Source organism: Apiospora kogelbergensis, assembly GCF_038363985.1.
Source record: "Apiospora kogelbergensis strain CBS 113332 chromosome Unknown utg000005l_segment0_segment0, whole genome shotgun sequence".
NCBI lineage: Eukaryota > Fungi > Ascomycota > Sordariomycetes > Amphisphaeriales > Apiosporaceae > Apiospora > Apiospora kogelbergensis.
The window spans coordinates 1,108,035-1,127,636 of NW_027117422.1; the positions used below are offsets into that span (position 1 = coordinate 1,108,035).

Sequence of the window (19,602 nt, forward strand, 5' to 3'; positions counted from 1 at the left end):
TTCAGGAAGACGCAGATTCCAGAAGCACTAATTCATTAAAGGCATTCAATCCAAGTCTTCTGGCCTTCTTTTCAACACTTCCGACTCGCATCCACACATCCTTCCTCTCCTTGCATCGCTTCCAGTACACATTTACGCGTTTTCCTCCTTGGTTCGTCGCTTCACCGAAGACCATCTTCCTACTGCAACATGGCTAGATTTGGTGGCACTATGGCTAGATGTGGTGAGATCATCATTGGCATCGTCGTCGTCTTGCTCGGATGCGGGGTCATCGCCGGCCCAATCGCTGCTATCGTAGTAGTCTGCAACAGACACCCCAACTACGGCATCTGCCTACCCTCCCGCAAATGCACCTACTTCCACACCTACAGCAGAACCGTCGGAATCAGCGACGACGACTCCGCCTCATCTCTCCGCCCGAGAGATGGCGTCCTGTCGACCGCCGGTGCCCAGTCGGACTTCAACGCGACCTTCCACGCGGAGAACATCACTATGAGTATGTGCCAGCACCCCGCCATCAATGACGGCAACCTTCCCTCGCCGGCCTTTTACTGTGACTGCAACGCCCTGCAGAACAAGCTGCGCAACCAGACCGGGTTCTGGGAGACGTCTGGCTGGGCGGCGGCCGTCGGCGACTAGAAGGAGATCCTGTTGCAAGCCGAATCGTGTGTGGTGACCCTGGACCGACCGGATGAAGGCACCGGATTTGTCTTGTAAGTCTTTTTCTATCGAGCATCTCTGGTTTTTCTTCCTCCTCACCACGCCCCTCGCCCGTCCCTTGGGATTCATGTACAACATGATTGGGGGAGACGACTAATTGTTTGATGGATGACAGGATCGGCAACGAAGACGTCGTGGCTTGGATCGACCTGTCTATGGCTTACTGGAGCTTCCCCGCCCAAGATGGGGAGATGGTCCTCTCAGCAGAAGGACAGACGAGCTGTGCAGGTGCCACTTTGGGTTTCAAGGTTTCCGGCACCGCCTGAGTTCTATCTAAGATAACTACGGCAACCGTGGATGGAATGGTGAAAACCTCGAGTGCGAGAGAAGGACCGGGGAGAGGGGTTACGGGACGTTAATGAGGATGGGGATCGAGAGACGGTCGCATCGATTTGAATACGCCCTACTTTCAGCACTACTCGGTATTGGTAATAGGGCCGCGATTCTACGTTGGGGTTCAAAGTTGCTGGCCCGGACTCCTGAGTCCTACCTAGTACAACTACGGCCTTCGTGAGTGGAATGAAGGACGCTGGAGGGATCGGAGGACATATCGAGGTTGGGGGACTAGAGATAATCGTATCGATTCGAGTATACACTAGTTTCAGCATCACTTGATAACAGGAACACGCAAGCACACACTCACATGTGTGATACTCTAGATCAAGTTCGAGCTGCCCAGGTGAGACTCATGCTTTTGCGAAACCAGCACTCTGGAAAACGAGGCTGGACGTTTTCAACTCGCGAACTCATTGTAGATTGCCTTTACGTGAGAATGGTCACCGGCCAGATATTCAGCATCAAGATATTTCCCCAGTGGACTCTGCTCCAGTCGAGTTCGCGTAGTACGATGAAACTAGCAACACTGGAGATGATTCCCATTAGCAGTAGTTGAAATACGCATATGGCAGCAGGATGGAATGTCTTCGATTTCCAGAATACATTGCTGCCCTCAAAAAGCTCTTTGACTTTTCTGACTCTCGCATCTGAGTGCTCCAACCCATCCCCCTGGGGGAGGCAGGTTTGTCCCACGAGGCTTGGCCAGTATGGTGTGGCTTGGTGCGTTTGGCTGGTTTCCTCGCTTGCCAAGAAGTCCGATGATGTTCCCGAGTAGTTGAGCTTGCGTTATCAGTGTTCATTCGTTCGGTGCTATCTCGACCTGTGGCTATCTTCGGCACTCTTAGTGGCCGATAGTGCATACATATTCTTGTATCATGATCATCCCGAGTGGGCTATCATCGATACTGTGTGGCCAACGCATAGGGGGAACATGGGTTCCATGCAAATATTGAGATGGGATTTGCCATTCCCAGCTGCAACAGCAACGCATTTTCCAGAGCGCCGGGCCCGGTTCTCGTGGTCCATAGAATTTGGAATCCCCATCTTCATCGATATCCTTTTCCCGTTAGACGGTTAGACGTGGGACGTCCAAGTCTCGCCCAAGGGTATCGTGGTGCTCGAGGCCATATTGAGGCACATGATTCGAACTATTGGTTAGTCGCATGGGGCCGTCGCCTTGTTGTCACGTATACACACACGCCCACGGTTCAATGTTGAGTTTTGACCTGACCAGAACCTACGGGCCAATGGGTCAATAAAGGTCAGGGGCCTGGCGCTGAGGAGAGGATCGGCATCACCTTGCATCGGCGGCTCAGTACAGTTTTCGTTAGGGGGTGGTGGTTGGTGCCAGAGACTTCTCTTGGTTTGTTGGCATTCTCCGTCGTCTTCAGGGAGGGAACCAGATAGGAGGGGCCCCTGAGCTCTGTCATCTCATTGCTCAGGACTTGTTCCCAGACCGAGTAGCGGTTTTCTCGGAAATCCCCTTGGGCAGACGACTCCTTTCTCTCATTTGCCCGAAAGGAATCCTTGAACTCCCCTCTATACGGCGTAACTGCATGTACCTTGGGTGATATCCCATGCCACATCACAAGTCCTCCCATCGAACTATGTACCACCCGCTAGGTTCTCGAGGGGCTCGATGGAGTACGAGGACAGCTGGGCTGCAAGGGTCGGAGTAGGGCCTTCGATGCCCGTACTCGCAGATTGCCCTTGGCTCTTCCCAACATTCTTCCTCAAGTGCCGAGGGTATTCTCGCTGTCACTCTCGGCATATATCGCAACGCTGGTCGAGAGAGGAGCCAACTACCAGGGCCCATGGCATGGCGAGCCACTGATGACTCTTCGATGGGTTCCGGCTCCAGACACTGTAAGAAAAGTAGTCTTCGAGGGCGAATAGGAGCATAGAGAACCACGTTTTGATACTGTGCGTGTGCAAGGCTCCAAGTGGAAAGAAGAAGCGCCCCCTGACAGACTGATGCCGACGAAACAAGGAACATCAGCTCACCTGCATGTCCATTGTCTCGTGTTCTCGCGAGGCCGCCCACCTCAATCGAGTACTCACTCACTCACTCGCTCACCTTGATCGGGAAACATCGTGGCAGTGTTTCCTCCCTCACCCGCAGCCGCGCTGGGCGAGTCTGGGGGAGGACGGTAAGCCATCACAGTGTCTCACAGCCTGCCGCCCCCATCATCGGCAGCACCGCAGTTGCCTCGTGTTGTGTAACCGTTTCCCGTGTGAGACAGCATATACACTGCCTTGTTTTCAGGTACCCGTCTCGTCTCCTCCCCCAGCGCCGCAGCAACAGTAGATAGACAGTGTCGTGCCCTATCGGGGCTGTGCTGCGCGTGTGCAGACCGAGCACACAGGCGCACGCGCGCGCCGCGCGAACGCTATAGCTACAGGTAACGGTAACCGGAGCACTAGCCAGCCACCCCCGTATTTGCATTATCGTGGCTAAGAAAAATAAATGTTTCGTGGGCGGTCCCCCGGAAGGGGGCTGAGCCAATCGAACAAATGGACGGCGATGCTGTCATGATAGATACGCATAGGCCAATTCACCGCCCTACACTGCCCTATGAGGTAGCCAAGCTCAGCAAATAACGTATGTGTGTATGGTTCAATATGGTCTGGGTAGCTGAAAGGACGGCTTTGCATTCTTACTGGTGGCCGGCGGGTGGTGCTCTTGAAGATTCCGACAGGGGCCCATGGGTGTGAACGGAGTCTAGCGAATACGAGGTTTTTGACCACCCGGCCTGATCGTCGCCACAAGAGCTACAGTAGCTCGACTGCCAAATACTCCACGCACGTTAGCGGTAAGTATCTCAACCTCTGCCAAAGAACGAAGAAGAATGGGTTTTCCGCCCTACAAATGGCTGGCCTTTTGGTTTTTTTTTTTTGAGTGCGTGCTTTGTTTGGTTTTCACCTGTTTCGGCGGTTGTGTGTTTTCTCCTCTTCCCCTGTCTCCCGCATCATGCCTGCCCCCATGTCGACGCCAGACTCCCTCCATGTTTTCTTGGCACGTGGGATACACCGCGTTCCTGCGCCGTCCTGTTCAGTAACGGAACCTCTCTGTGTCCAACCGGTTTGGGTCACACAAAGTGCGACATAATGGACCTTTGTCGAGAGCTCCCCAGCCTGTCAGATCCTTGATTTGCTGAAGCTGCGTCCAAGCCGTCTGCTGGACCTGACCGAACGGACCTAGGTGGACAGGCTGAGCTACACATGGGCTGCACGTGGCCCAGCCCCGTCGACCACGGTGCAACGGAGCACGGTACTACTTACCACCTGGCGTGCTGTACACATATATGGAGAGGCAAAGCTGCTGAAAGGTTCCTTACTGAGGGAACACAAGGGAAGCGTCGTTCCACGGTCTGGAACCTTCGAGACTTCTTCGATGGCTCCCAAGCAAGTCCAGCCATAGGTGGTGGCGGTTTGCTGCAAATGCCTGCCCCAGATCTTGCCTTGGGGATGTGACGATGGTGTCGGAGGTAGGCTGTGGCGTCGAGTATCAGACAGATAGATATGATATGTGCACTTCCTCAGCAGCAAGTCAATATCCAAGAGCCTAGCTCCTACATAATTCTTGGTTATGATCAACGGAGGGGAGATCTCAACCCCCCTAGATGAAAATTCTTAAATCCCGTTCTTCAGGGATCGGCAGACTTTATCAGCTTCGCTGCAGGTGCAAGGGGAAAGAAAGTCCCGCACATGGGAAGTTGACCAGCCAGTTGCCAGACAGGGGGTGTTGGTAGCTGCTACTTGTGCAAGTTTGAACATCCTATTCTTCTACGGAAGGTGCTAGGCACTAGATAGATAATCCTCCGGGCGGTAAGAACAGGACGGAAGTCGCTCAACAAACAGTACCTACTACCTACCTACATCACCCTGCATGTGGCCCCCCCTGGAGCTAACTCTTCTGTGCTACTACCTACATCACGACCCGGCTCTCACGGCAGAAATGTTGACGTAGGTTATGTACAGGTCAATATGTGATGGAGCCAAGAAGGGCAAGGGGGGATAACCCGACTGATGGTTTCGACCTCGGGCTAAGAAACAAGAATCTGACGGTCTCAGGGTTGGACAGTCTGGTTTACTAATGGTAATGCCATGCATATTTTTGCTGGGTAAAAAGGTGGATGGACGATGGGCTGATGTCCCGCCCCATTCCCCTCTCCGACGATGAGACGAGAGATGCGTCCACTTCCATCTCCATGTAGCTAGGCAACTCACACACACACACACGCTCTCTCTCTTCCTCGGTCTCCGGGTTTCCTCCCGGCATGCGTCCGGCATCGATGGGCCACATAGGTGTAGGACAAGGGTGCATGCCAGGACCAGGAACAAGCACCACACTGTCAAAACAGAGCCAAGTCCGTTGTCGGTCTTATCAAGAGAGGTGGGTAGGTAGGCTAGAGAGGAGAGAAGGGGCATTTCACATAAGTGCCACACGTATGATGGCAATAGCTGCTTGCTGGTAGGAGAGGAGGGGGTCCCCGAAGGTATCCCGTGTGGGCTACATTCCAAACGTATGCATCTATCCCCTATACTAACCCAATACATACTCCAGCCAGCGGCCCAGGGGATGTTGAAGGGGAGGACCAACACAGGGTTTTGGCATATATACTGGAGCCCGACGCTCTTCGCTCAGTCAGTCGGGGCACAGGCCTAGTCTATATGGTCTGGCCATACCCCCCTCCAGGCCGGCACTAATACCCAGGAAGGAAATTTGAAACGAGAAAACCCAGAAGAGTGTCCAGTTGGTTCACTTCATAAGGCCTGCTCGATGCTAGTGAGGTAGGGCAGGTGGGATCTCCAACACTAACTACTGTTTCAGTGGCCGTGAGGCACGAGCTCTGGCAGAACTCTGGCACGAGCTGCGTGAAGACGATGGAGATCTCAGGCCGGGATGAGCGAAAGAACCCTCGGTAAAGGTATGTGGCCTGCTCTGGTGGAGTAAAAGAGGAGGGAAGCCAGAGATGGAGTCCCTATCAACTGGGTATGTATGTAACTCAAACTCGGCGAACCGCGTGGTTTCAGAGCCGGTAGGTTACATGGCCGTGATAGATGATACCCAACTACCACCAGAGGAGGAGCCATCTCACCGTGTTGTGGTTGTCATTGTCTTCCTACGGGCCGTTTTCTTGCCAATACTAATACTACCGCAACTATTACTCGTGGGGTCCTTCAAGGGGCGGGCAGTGAGTTATACTGAGTATCCGTAGACAACTAGGCAGTGCAAGATATGCACATATGCGAATGACAGGCGACAAGAATATTTATCTAAGCGGCTTATAGGAAATGCCCATCTCGAATGTCATGTCACATGAACCAGAGCAACATGATGTGCTGGGGTGGTGGTGGTGGTGGTTCCTCCTTTTTGGGAAATTAACCCAATCGCCGGGAAACGAATAAATAGCTGTGCCTCCCCAAAATAGCATCATCATGTATGTATGTATGTATAAATGGCCATCCGAATGGTAACCAAGAACGAAATGCCGAAGAAAAACTGGAGTGAACGTTATTGGATGCAGAGCCAGAGAGAGGTCATAGTTCTTGGGCCCTCCGTTCCAGACTTGGGATTTGGGTGGGAGAGAGCCCATACAAAATCTGTACACCATAATGAGCATCGACAGTAATTCCGTCGATATACCCTGTCTCGTAGCGTAGCATCCATCGCTCGGCCTCAGGAGCCGGGTGCAAAGTCAGCAGTTGTTGGACAACTCGGCCATCTGCTGAACATTGTTTATGTACATTGTTTGCAGTTGGCACCGTGGCAGTCGCAGTGGATCAGGGCTCAGCGAAAAAGCAGCCTCTCCTCCTCTCCCGCTACCACTCCCCACTCCCCCCAGTCGATAATTTCATGAGCCATGACTTTATATTCAATACGGAGTCGCGCCGGACCAGAACAGTGCACACACGCTCACACGCGATACAAGAAGATAAGATTATGATCGTTTCTTAACCCCCGAGAGCGTATTCTAAGAATAGTTTGCTCGAGCGGCCGACGCACGCACGCACGCACTCACTCGCGCGCACGCACATTTGCCATTTGCTCCCCTCTCGGGATGAAGCGCCTTTTCGGCGGGCTATGTAACCCCCAGCCCCATCTCGTATACGAACTGAGACACCCCGGCTCATCCCGCTAAGACTTACTGCATCACCAAAGACCAAGGCTCGCTGCGTTGGTCGCGTCATGTGCCCGGGAAGCAGGACGGAGCAGTCGAATAGTACTCACTTTGCTCGGTCCGAGTAATTGCTTGTCGGCAATACATACAAACCGCGTCATCCAGGCAAGCTCCCAGGCTACCAGGCTACCAAGCAGTCATCAATCACATCGCGATAAGCACCAAAATAGAAATCCAAGTTGTGAAGTAAATCAGCGATCATCATCCCATTAAAATTAGTATTAGAGATCCTCTGGGGTAGGTGGTAGGACTTCCGACTGGCCCAGGCCACCAAGTGACCATCTAGCCAGCCTCGACACATCCCAGCCCGCCGCCCCAACATGTCCTGACTGCCTTCATCATGAAGCATCGATACATGCTTCCAAACCCCTCATGGGTTTTGCTTCGGTCGGATCCGCGATCAATACATGGTAGAACCCTTGCTGACATGGAAAAGCTCGAGCAACTCCTGTGAACGCCCTGGTTTTCCGATTTATTCCAAACCAGTTCTTACCCTCCCGTCGCAAGAGTCAATCTTGCTCCCAGATACCATTATGTGGAACATCCCGTTCCCATCCCAGTAAAGCAACTCAAATTCAAATTCTTGCCAAAATAAAACAGGAAAAGAAAAGAAAGAAAAAACGCCGCCCAATGCATCGATAGCCACCAGAAGGGCTATCGTTTTGTTTTCCCCAATCCGAAATTTGAAAACAGTCGCTATGCAATTTGGTGCTCTGGGTATCGCTAAAATCATGAACTGATTCTTGTCGCTAAAGGAGTGGATGCGTTTCTATGTTGCTGTGGATAGAAATCGTCGTAAATCGTGAAAGGAGTGTGGCTGTCTATAATGCAGATTCTTGTGTAAGGAGTGTCTATAATTGGGTATCTCGCAGGTCGTAAGGAATGACACGGTTCGGGGCAAGCTAATAATAATGCTTTTAACTGGTGCAAAAAAAGGAATGTGGTTGTCGTTGTGTCGATAAAGGCGTGTCGTTGGTATCGTTTGATCCTGTCAAAGGAATGTGCTGTACAATTGCGTCTGTTTTGAATTCGAAGTGGTATTAAATCGTGTAAGATGAATTTTCCTCGGGCACAGATCAGCTGTGGCCGAAGGGAGATCGATCCTGTCCTCTGGGCCAAACGGGTGCAGAGGAAGTCGAGGATGTGTGGCGATGATGTTGGCGGAATGGCTCGAACGTTTCGGGCGTTAAGAAGCGAGGGGACGGAGCAGAGACCGACAGTGGTGTGGTGGATCCATCGGGGTAGCCGTGCATGAGTTCGGGCTGCAAATATGGCGACGGCGCGTAGTTGATGGGCCGTGGGGAGGCTGTCGAGGACGGTGCCATGGGATCCCGCAGGGTAGGCGTCTCCATCGAGGTAAAGCTGGAGGGAGCGAAGTTGCTATTTGAGTTGGTCCTGGAGCGCCGGTCAATCACCCTGTCCTCAGGCTTTCACACGGGGTGCCGTAGTGGTAATCCAGGACTTCTTAGATCCACACGGTCTGAATTGGAGGCACGAACCCGACGCCAAAGTTGTTGGATCCCGCAATCCCGAGGGGCGGATATCCTGTAAAGCCACCGTCATACCCGTACTCTTCTGTGTCGCTATACACAATGGACCCTTCGCCGAATGTCGAAGATGCTGGGCTGTATCCGCCATAGGATGGAGACGGGATGTTCAGATACTGCTGGCTGACGAATGGCGAAGAAAGCGTCAATGGGCTCACAGCACTGACCGGCTCCTGCTGTTCGGGTGCCAGGGAGGAGAGGTCCTCGGTGCTCCAGCTGAAAGGTGGGTTGTCGCCGTAGGGCAGATATGAGGTCGTCGAAGGAGGCGAGTCACCTTGCGATAGATCGTCACTCACATAGAAATTAGGCGGGTCGAACTGCGGGAAGGACGGAGTGCGTGCCGGTTGAACCCATCCCATGCGATGGCGGAACTCCTTGACCGTATCGATGGGGAACTCCATAAGAGACAGCGGCGTCTGCGAGCTGCCTTCGAGGCTGCCGGAAACATTGAACGACATAAGTCGCCTGGCGATTTCCTCGACTGGACCAACCGATAGACTCCCAAAGTAGGCCGCACCGATCTCGGGGAAGAGTCGCTCCATTAACATGGCTGCCGTGTAGTAGTGTGCGATGACGACGAGGGCGCTGGGCGAAGGACCGTTCTGCTTCAGGCACATCAAAGGAAGCCAGAAGAGCCAGTGTCGGAGTGGCTGCAATCGATCGAATTGCTGGGACACAGATTGGATCGGGCTGACCTTCCTAGCACCCTTCAAGAACGACGCGAGTTGCTGGACGAGTTTGGTGTCCTCCTTGTTCTGCTTGAGGTGGGCTTCAACCTTGGCCAGCTGGTTGATGGTTCGCTGGAAGGCATCCAGGTCTTCCTTGCGAGGCTGGTTGGGCTTGTGGTCGGGAGTGGGCGAAGGGGGCGCCGTGGGGAACGTGCTGCTTTCGGCAATGAATTCACCAAACTGAGACTCGTGCTTCCAAGGATCCATGGCGTCAATCACCTGTAACGCATACATTAGAACCAGGCGACCAGGCTATTTGCAGTGTGACTTGTACTTACTGAAGAGGTTCCTTGCATCAACTGGGTCCAGCTCCGCCTATCATTTTGTCAGCTAACCAGTCCCTGAACGGAAAGCCGCATTATATTGCTTACCAGTCTGTGGCCTGCCACGACAGAACCAGCGAGGCTGCCAGAACAGCATCCGATGATTCCCGAGAAAATGTGCCAATACCCTCATGCAGTCCCTTGAGGGCAATGCCGCGGTGTTCGTAGGCCATGTTCCCGACGATTGGGCAATCCGTCAAGAATGCAATGTGCATGGCCGAGAAAGCAAGCAGAGCATGCATGACGTAGTTGTTGGTAGCACCGACCTTTAGGATACTATCCCCAAGAGTTAGTCTCTTCACCGTACCAAAGCGGTAGAATGTACTCACGTCGGGATATGGCGAGTCCACAAAGTGAAGCCGTTGGCATCGATGGTACCCAGTTCATGGCAAATAGCCGCGACATGGTAAATCAACCTCAGATCCTCCATCGAGTAGTACTGGGGAGCAGGCGCTGGGAAGATATTCAGGCTGGGGAACGGAAAGACGCCGGTTTGCTGCCAATGTTCGATGGCGGCCTCGATCTCTGGGGTCCACATGAGATCCGGCTTGTCGGGAGTTGCGGACCTGTCATCGGGCACGGGAACATCATTATACGGACAGCGGACCTTGTGCTTGGTGCAGTTCCGGCTAGAAATGATATCAGTTATGCCCCGAAAGTTGAGAGCTGGTCGTGGAGAAATTTACCATTGCGGGAAGTTTTCGTCACATCTGATGTGACGGCGCTTGCAGTTCTCGCATCCCTTGCGGGACTTGGTGTGACTGCGGCGTGGGGGACCACCACCAGGGCCAGCCATTGCGAAAGCTGTAAATTAAAAGTTGAAACGAGAGAACTGGACCCAGTTGTGTCAGTCATGAACCAGCATCGAAAAAAGAAACCATACGGTTGGCTGATTCCTTACATGAATCGAGGCACTATATAAAGTGCCAAGAGTAGCGAGCGTTTGGTTGTGGAGGGGATCTAGTTTAGATCTTCTCAGACACAGATGGGTTGTTGAGGTAGTGCACTACTCCTCTGCTTGGGCGAAGACTGCGCAGCTGCTAGCAATAGCTTATGGGCTACTACTGATACAATGCATGCGACCCTTGGGCGAAGAAGGGGCAATGCGGTCGACAGGATTTGGCGGAGGTGGTAGACGCAGAATGGGCGTGGAGAGGTTGAGAGGGGGTTTGTCTGGTGTCTGTTGAGTATTCCCTTCCAGGTGTTTTAAGCGACTGTATATGTTCTTGAGCTCGAGGCACAAGTCAACGAAGGGCAACTTGAGACTCCAAGTTGAGGGCGGTTGTCAAGTATATATAGATATGTATATATATACGTATATATATCTAGAGGAAGAGGCGACTGGTGGGCGAGCAGAGGCTTCTTCAACTTCTTCTTGTTCTTGCTGGTGAGTTGAGTTGAGTTGAGGTTGAGACAGATAGATAGATATATGACGATGCGGAGGAGAGTCAGGTATACGGGATTCGAGGGCGAGTGACGACGGGACCAAGTCTCTCCAAACACAAAAAAAGGAACAAGCGAATGACAGGAGTCAGCGAGGACTTCCTAAAGGGTGAGCGAATGTGTGGTTGAAAAAGGTGGTTGCAGCGGGAGGCTACGATGATTTCTTCTGAGATGCTATAAAGATGGGGAAAGCGCAGATGGAGAGGGGAGCGCCAGTAGTTAAATAACAGGTGTGTCGATGTTGGGTGGGCGGGCGTGCACTAACAAGACAGCCACTAACCTGGGCTTGTGTCCATCCCCATGCCTAAAAGAGGAACTCTGGAGCGGGAGGGGGCGTGTGCAGGTTAGAGGTGCAGTGTGTGTTTTGGAGGTACCCGTACACTGGGCGGTGCCAAGTACTTGCTATACCTGATAGTTGAATATTCCCCTTCATCTTGTTGACTGGCTGGGGTCCCGACCTAGAGGCCCGACATTCGCTGTGGGTAAGAGGGCCTGGCATGGATCATCTTGTGAGCTATCAGGGCTGGGATGCTACATGACATGATAGTCCTCCCCCACTAAATACATATGTTTCTTCACTTTTTGATGTTGTTTCTATGAAGGGGATCAAATGTGAAATTGCCTGTGGTGGAATCTTGACTGGGCTGGATGGACTCAGTTGCCGGAATTCACACTGAGTGAACGAATAGCTACAGCCCAGCCTTGACCATGACCATAACCCTGGCCTTGACCTTTACCCTGGCGCGTGACACTGGGCTCCAGGGTGTGACGGCCAATCTTACCCGGAGCAAGCACTGGAATCCAGAGTAGCAGTATGTGAAAGTCCATCACGATGAGTGTGAGTGTGAAGTGTGTAATGGAAGGCCGTGCGGACAACGGGCTGGGAACTTGATTGACTTTCAAGGCCGAAGAAAGAACTGACTGACTGACGGCATGCATGGGATACTGTACAGTACGGTGGATGATGATGGTCCCTGGGTTATTGTCTAGCGCGAACTTGTCTACCAGAGCGGGCTCTCTTGTGTGTGAGGTTGTCTCTCATGCGATCGAAATGCTACCTAACCACCCTTCTAGCAGGCCTGGTCGTCCGAGATGTTTCGGTAGGGCGCCATGATATGCTGGGACGCAATAAACCCTAGGCGCATGTTGGGCAAGGAGCAGGTTAGTGCATACATCGTCCAATCTTTTGGGAACAGACCACGGAAGATTCAACTATCGAATCAGGGGATTTGTGGTATGTGTGAGTGTGTGTGTGGGTGACGGAGAGAACTGGATGGACACAGGCTTTGGGGCTTTGTGAGATGGGTTTGGATGGGGTCATGGACGGGGTGGAATCGTTCGGTTCTGTGCCTGTTCGTTGTCACCGTTGCTCCCCTACCTTCCTTAAACCCTGCGGGCTCTGGGAGTAACCCAGCTTAAGCCCCGTTGGGTTTGGGCTAGAGAGAATGAGGCGCAGTCCATCTGATCATGCTCACTGCAAATCAACTCATTGGACGGCCACTGGGACAGTCTTGCATTCCGTCAGCAACAGCAGCAGCAGCAGCGGTACAACAGACCGGAACAGCCTGGGGACGACGGCTCCTGATTGAATGCCTCTCAGGGTCCCCTTACTGCTTGCTTGCTGGCCGCCAAAAGAAACAACCCAATCGTGAATGTCTCCTTCGACGCCGTCGTGTGCGCTAATCGTTCAATTTCCAGCGCGAACAGCACAACGAATTTTTGAGTCCCCATTTTCCAATTCCATGTCCCGGGCGGAACGCTAGCAGTTAGTATGCCCGAGGCTGTGCTATTTTTACTGTCATGCTAGATCGTCATCTTTCTTTGGTTATCCAATGTGTTTAAATCCGGGCTCCGGACAAGTCGGGATCACTTACCACAACGGTACATTTTGTTGTACTGTCCCCCTTTTGGTCATTTTGCCAGTACGAGAAGCCATTGTGGCAGTGAAAGGGCAGTCTTACGAGCGCCATATCTTAACAACGTCACTATCAAATCCCCTTCGGGGGCTGGCTAGCAGGCAGGTGTCGCCAATTGGATGCACTGGAATGCATTTGGGATAACAACCGGCGAAATTGTTCTGGCTGGCAATGCAATGCATATTCGCACGCCCGTACGTCGGATCCTCGATGGCTCCCAGGCTTACCGTAGGCGAACAAGAAATGCACTCGCCCCCCTCCCAGTAGTCATGGTCCCTCAGCCGCCGGCCAGAGAGTCCTCAGGCCGTCCATTGGCCGTCCATCTCAGATGGTGTGGTGACATGCATTAGGTAGACCGAAAGGACATCTTCTTCCATGGTTTTCCTCAGTCGTGCACGAGGTGTCTCTATCCAGTCGGTCTGTCTCGGTTGGTGACACTGCCTTGTCAGGCAATGACGCTGTTTTGTCTATTAGTCTTCGTGGGCTTCCCATGAAGTGAGCTGCTCGCCCTTGAAGGCAATATCACTAACTTCAGCGCTGTTCATGCATCTCTGAAGGACATGTTCGAGTGATAGTTGATAGAGTTTTCAAACCCATGGATGCATTCTACCTTTCAATTGAAGTCATGTCAAATATGCATACGTGTGTACAGAATACCCGCGATTGTATTTCTAATGCAAGTATGGCATGGTGCATGACTAGGGCCTATTGTGCTGAGAACAGAACGAGCCCCCAAAGTGACGACTGATTTATTTACTTTGTTGCCTGGGGGTTGATTGGCTTACGTCTCTCTACTACCAGCACCGGAGAGAAGATGTGATCAGAATATATTTTGCCCTGCACTGCACGACGGATCTTGGAAATCGAGGTGGGTAGAATGCAGACATGGCAATGCTTTTTTATGTGCGTTTTTCCACGTCCACCACAAACAGTCGGTCGCATTTTGGAGCTATATCGATGCAAACGAACCCAATTGCCACGAGGAGGTCGTTATCTTAATTTTGCGATCTGCACCAGTTGAAGAAACAGAGCCTGAAGGGTCTTCCCCTCCGCAGAAAAAGGTTAACTCAAAGGAAAATAGATCGGTTAGATCAATGCCAAGACAGAATGTGGCCAATGACCAACCACCAGAATCCAGAGTTTCAGGTCGGCGGACAGGTTGAGGGGGCCTGTTCGTGGTAGTATTTGTGTGTTGGGGTTATTTGGCTATTTCTCTGCGATAACCATCTTGACTCGGTCGTGTTTTCCCCAAAAGGACTCTTACAAACTCACCTCGAGTCGGGGTCGGGGGCGGGATCGTCAATGATGTTTTGTCTACAGATCTGATTGATGTAAATTGACGTATGCTGCATCCAAAAATAGCTACACCGACCGCCGTTCAGCATTCGGAACTGCGCAGGTCCAGCAAAGCAGATGTTTCTCGCGTGAGATGCCGCGTTGTTGTCTACTGTACCACCGACGTGGCAGCTATGTATGCCTTGCATAACAGAGAGGAAGAGCAAAATAAAAGAGGCTGTAAACTCAATTGTACATAGTGTATGTACATGGAATATCTGCGCTGGGATTGGTCGGTGCAGGATTCATTTGGCTTTGTTTCCGTCTGAGCCATCCATGATACCTTTTCGAGCTGAGAAACTTCAGATGCTGGGCACTTCCGGTGCTGGGTGATGTACAGTAGTATTGGCTACTGCATGTCCAACAGGCAGGCTTAGGTACGAAGTACATTCGCATCATGTGCAGGCCGATGGACTGAATGCCAAAACAGAGCCGAAAGCCTGACAAATGAAAGCCGGTCCATTCCGTATGTACCTATGTCCGCGGGCGAGGACGGACCAAAAAGTTATGTCATAGTATCTTTGGTTCTTGACTCCGTACCGAGCCCGACGGTCTTCTTTGATGTCACATATGCTCCCCGGCCACTACTGAATATGACATGTACTTAGTAGAAGTAGTAGTGAGAGAGAAAGAAGACGCTAGGCATAGCAGTGCTCGGGGATGTCCAGCACTCCCATCCCCGCTACTCGACTGTTCCAAGGTTTACCCAGCGGGCTCCAGGGCCACGAAGAAAGAGGTTAAGCGTCGTTAGCATCGTTGCCTCTGTTCGCCGCGACTCGACTGACAATCCCTAGCCCAATCTGGAGTTATACATGTGCAAGGGCCAGGTCGGATAGTATTTCCACACAGAAGGAGGTGGTTAGTGAGCTGCACATAACTTAGTAATAATATAAACTTTCTTGGTTCCTCAGCTGCATGTACACATAGCCAAGTAGAGCCGAGTTTGATTTCAAGCTGCTAGGAGCCCCTCTATGTAATATGGGGAGACTAGCCTGCCAGAGGCTTGGAAGTCCTCCTCCGGCTTCTTTCTCCGCTCACGGTGAGGAGGTCGCCGTTGAAACCGGCCAGCCTCCGTCGTCACTCCTTATCATTAGTGCCAGGCATGACGGATTCGCGGCAAGAAGTAAGAGTCCGGCGGATGGCAGTGCCATATTTTATCATCTACCCGCCGAGGCATCTGGCGACTACTACTTCGACTAGCTACTTAGGTGAGTAGGCACTAGCATCATCATGGTAGCAACTTCGAGACCCTTTGCGAATGCTACACAGCTCCTACTATGTACATAGCTGCATTGTGTTTGCGTTGCGGGCCGTCTAATGTTTCTCCTGAAGTCTGCGCCAGCCGTTCCCAGCAATGCCTTTGAAACTACGGTTTCTCGTGTCCCATCCTGGCATTGTGATTGATGCCGGCCACAATGCCATGTTGCGGGTCTTCGGAAACGCACCTTTGTTGGAAAGAAGGCCATGGCGATCCTCGTCCGACCCCTGGAGAGATTGACAGGTACAGGACCTATAGCATCCCAGATGGAGACCAAATCTGTTTGTTCTTCGCTGCATCATTAGGCTGCGTGCACAGAGCTCTTTCCTGTGGTGGAACCTGGCCCGACGACATCCATGGCGAGCATGGGTGTGTGGTGATGGGTGGACCACAGCCCGCGGAGCACCTTCGCAAGGATGCGTGGGCATTGCAAAGTACATCATTTCAAGCTGGCAGGGCAGTTGGTCGTCTACCGAGACAGCACTGCACCACTGCCTCGCCTCTCATTACCTCGACATGCAAACTTTGAGACCTGTCTGAGGTCCATACTATTACATAAGGCAGAAGAGACGCTGCCAACGGTCCCCACCTATACCGGAGTAGGCTCTTCCTATGGCGGAATCGCTCCCGACACGCCTCGGAAGGTGCGGTAGTAGTCGCACGCTTGACTCTGTAGCAGAGCGACTATGATCTTAGTCGCTGCCGATGGCCTCTGTAACATGCATGCCACGTCGCTTCGAAGACCCGCTATGCGTGTATCCAACATATTCTCTACTTGAACCGAAGCCAGAGGGAAAAAAAGTTTTGACGATCACATGAATGATCAGCCATCAATTCTTTTTTCCCTATCTCACTTCCTCGGACAGATCGACAAGCTGAGAGCTGGTTAGTTTTGGATTTGCAGAGCCTGAACCAGAACCAGTGGCAAGGAGGAGCAGCTAGGGCATGTGCCAGTGACGAAAGCATCAGATAGCACCACTGGGTTGGGCAGTGGCATGACTTCACGATACTCTCCAATATTCCAGAGCCACCTGGCTGCCTGGTTACCATGCCCGCTATGCAGGTAAGGTAGCTGTAAAGTTCGGTGCCATCCATTGGTGGGATTCTGTTCACTGACGGTATAAGATGATAAATCTTGAGTTCAATAATGCCCTCGTTAGCTGGTATGATCGTGTGCTAGCGACAAGTCAAACGGTCTTGTCTTCACACGGATCTGGCGGCGGGCGGGGAGGCGAAGAAATCATTGGCTTGGATCGACTGGACAGATGGGCATGCACCGGACCAGGCTCAAAGGGCCTTACGGTGGTTTCTATTTTGGAGGGCTTGGGTTCACTTGCTGCGACATAGTCCCGTAGTATTGGGAAGTGTTGCAATCTTCCATACTAGCATCTAGTGCCTGCCCCTCCGTGCCACCGAAATCAGGACTCTGCACCGCTCCGTTGTAGTAGGCAGTAAGTAGGCTCTGCCTCCCCGCCCTTCGCTCGCTTCCTTTTCTTCCCGCGTGCCACTTCGCACGGCGGTCTTTGGACTGGGCGCATCAAATCCACCTTTCGGGTGTCTATGCTAGTATCCACCGATACAACGTTTCATTCAGGGCCTGCCTATCCTACCTATGTATCCATTCCAACAAACTCAAGGTCGATCAGTCCGCAGTCTGTTTCGTCCGTACTCCCCACGGGTAGCTAAGGTTGGTGACTCACGCCGTCTCTCAGCTCGACTCAGCTCATCATTTTTCTTTCGAGACAGCGCATACCTCCCCGAAGACAACGGATGAGCATGACATACTTGACCCACGATCGCTCACAATAATGACAGACATCCTCATCCTGTACTCAGTAGCAGCACGCCAGGGGCGACCTTTGGGACATGGCGAAAATGTATTCAGGGTTCTCCTGCACCACCCGGGCAGTTGATACTGGTTTCCTAGCCTGTCTATAATGAAATCCAAAATGATTAATTGTGGAAGTCGTTGGCCTCCCGCGGGACGAAAGAGAAAGAAAGAAAGGCCAGAAAAAGGCAAAATTTCGGACGCGGTCGCGGCTCCGATCAAGCATTGGTATTTTGCTTCTTTCGTCAATTAATGTGGGCTTGAACTCTCTAACCTAACAGCTGAAGACTTGGCCTCCTCGGCTGGACGTGTACGGCTTCATTCAATCAATCAGCGTCTTGCATCACCTCGAGTTGGACAGACTTGCGAGCGTGTCGTGCATCTGTTCGATAGCGAAGAAGGGGTCCTGTCCCTAGATGCTGCTGCATTCCGCGACAATGTGGACACATGATAAGCGGTGAGCATCCATTACCTGCAAGCAATGTACATGTGGCTGCTGCCGTAGCCCCGTATGGCTTGAAACAGTGCCTCAGCGAGCCCTCATGGGGGATTACGGGAAACTCATGTTGTTAGTAATTACAGTGCATGTTCTGCTGTTCTGTTACTGTCCCTCTACCGTCATTATATTGCATGGCGCATGCATACCAGTAAGTATAACACAGCCTAACGTGGCATGTGACAACCAAATAACAGAGAAGGGAGGGTGGCACTTAGATGGCCTGGGAACGTGCTCTACAGTATAAGTTGGCTGCAATTTTGCTTCCTATTCAGGAAGCGGTGGAAGCTAAGTCGGTGGGGGGTTAAAGGTTGTGCCGGACAAGCGCGACGGGCATCATCACGTTATCAAGAGTATTTGGTAATGGGCACAGGAAAGAAAGGCCCCCATCTGCCCATAGCATCACTCACTGTGTGAAAGAGTGAAGAAAGAGGAGGAGGAGAAGAAGAAGAAGAAGAAGAAATGTCGATGTGGACTGTGCCCTATTGCTGCACAGATTTGTAATAACCTGCCTGTTAGGATCGAGCGCGGGAAGTGGCAGGGCGAGAAAAAAAAGCCACTTTTCATAGAAGTCGTGGAAGATTGTTCTACACGGCTTAGACGCATGAAAACTGGCTCTCTTCAGCGCTTTTATGACGACAGAGAGATGGGAGATGCAAGGAGCCGATCTACCGGACCAATTTTCTAGGGCGACTTATGCAAGCGTGCTAGTGTCGTGACCCTACGGACTACCTTGGCGATGCTAAATATAGATTGTCTGCTCCATCAGCAAGCCAGTAAAGCCCGAGCAATCCAGAAACGGCCAAGGGTTCCCCATGCCAAGGAGAAACGACAAGACAGGTCAGATTGAACGTTGGTATGGTACGGTACGGTACATCCATATCATACCCAAAACACGCATGCATGCGCATCCAAATGCGCAGCACATGCAATTGCACTACTTGCTGCAGTTTGCTTTTCCTAAGGTGAGCGGTCAGGCAATCTGTTGTCTCTCTTTAGCAGAAAGCCTCTGGAAATTGTACGGAGTAGATGCGACCTCCAACAGCCGACAAGCCGAACAAGGGAAACAGGCTGGCTGGTGTAATGGCTAAATGGACTCGCATAGATTACCAACAATTTCCACCCCGTCAAGATGGATAGAGGCTGGGAAAATGCATTACCGACTAAGAAAAATTTCAAGACAGAGCACGGCCCTTCTCCATCTGATTCATTCCGATGTTTACATAACTTGACGGGCAGCTCCAGCCACCAGCCCCAACCTTGTTCGCCCGTCTTTTGCATATACATGTAGATTGGCTTGTATATCCGTATAAGCGAGGTGCGTTGCGGAGGCATCCCCTGCGAAGCTCAGCCCAAGACAAGCTAACCTTCAGGAAACACCCGACGCGGCGGTCATCATGTCATACGTCTGTAATCCCGATAAAATGCACTGCTGGACGGCCGGCTCACCTACTCTTGTAGGCTAGCCCCGGCCGACACAACAAACA

General features: G+C 52.1%; 2 protein-coding genes across 2 annotated transcripts; one reads left to right on the top strand and one right to left on the bottom strand.

The window, feature by feature from the left end:
* Positions 1-210: 210 nt before the first annotated feature.
* Positions 211-639, top strand: PG998_006942 (uncharacterized protein; the record flags this gene model as incomplete). The annotated part of the gene is made up of 1 exon (XM_066873758.1): positions 211-639. One exon carries the CDS (start codon positions 211-213, stop codon positions 637-639), a length of 429 nt encoding a protein of 142 aa, XP_066729703.1.
* Positions 640-8,317: 7,678 nt separating this feature from the next.
* Positions 8,318-10,851, bottom strand: PG998_006943 (uncharacterized protein; the record flags this gene model as incomplete). Its single annotated transcript, XM_066873759.1, has 7 exons — positions 10,741-10,851; positions 10,526-10,671; positions 10,169-10,468; positions 9,888-10,115; positions 9,795-9,831; positions 8,741-9,735; positions 8,318-8,636 (listed from the first exon to the last, which is right to left on the bottom strand). The coding sequence occupies exons 2-7, from the start codon at positions 10,633-10,635 to the stop codon at positions 8,318-8,320; spliced, it is 1,989 nt and encodes a 662-aa protein (XP_066729704.1). The 5' UTR covers positions 10,636-10,671; positions 10,741-10,851.
* Between the last annotated feature and the right edge of the window lie 8,751 nt (positions 10,852-19,602).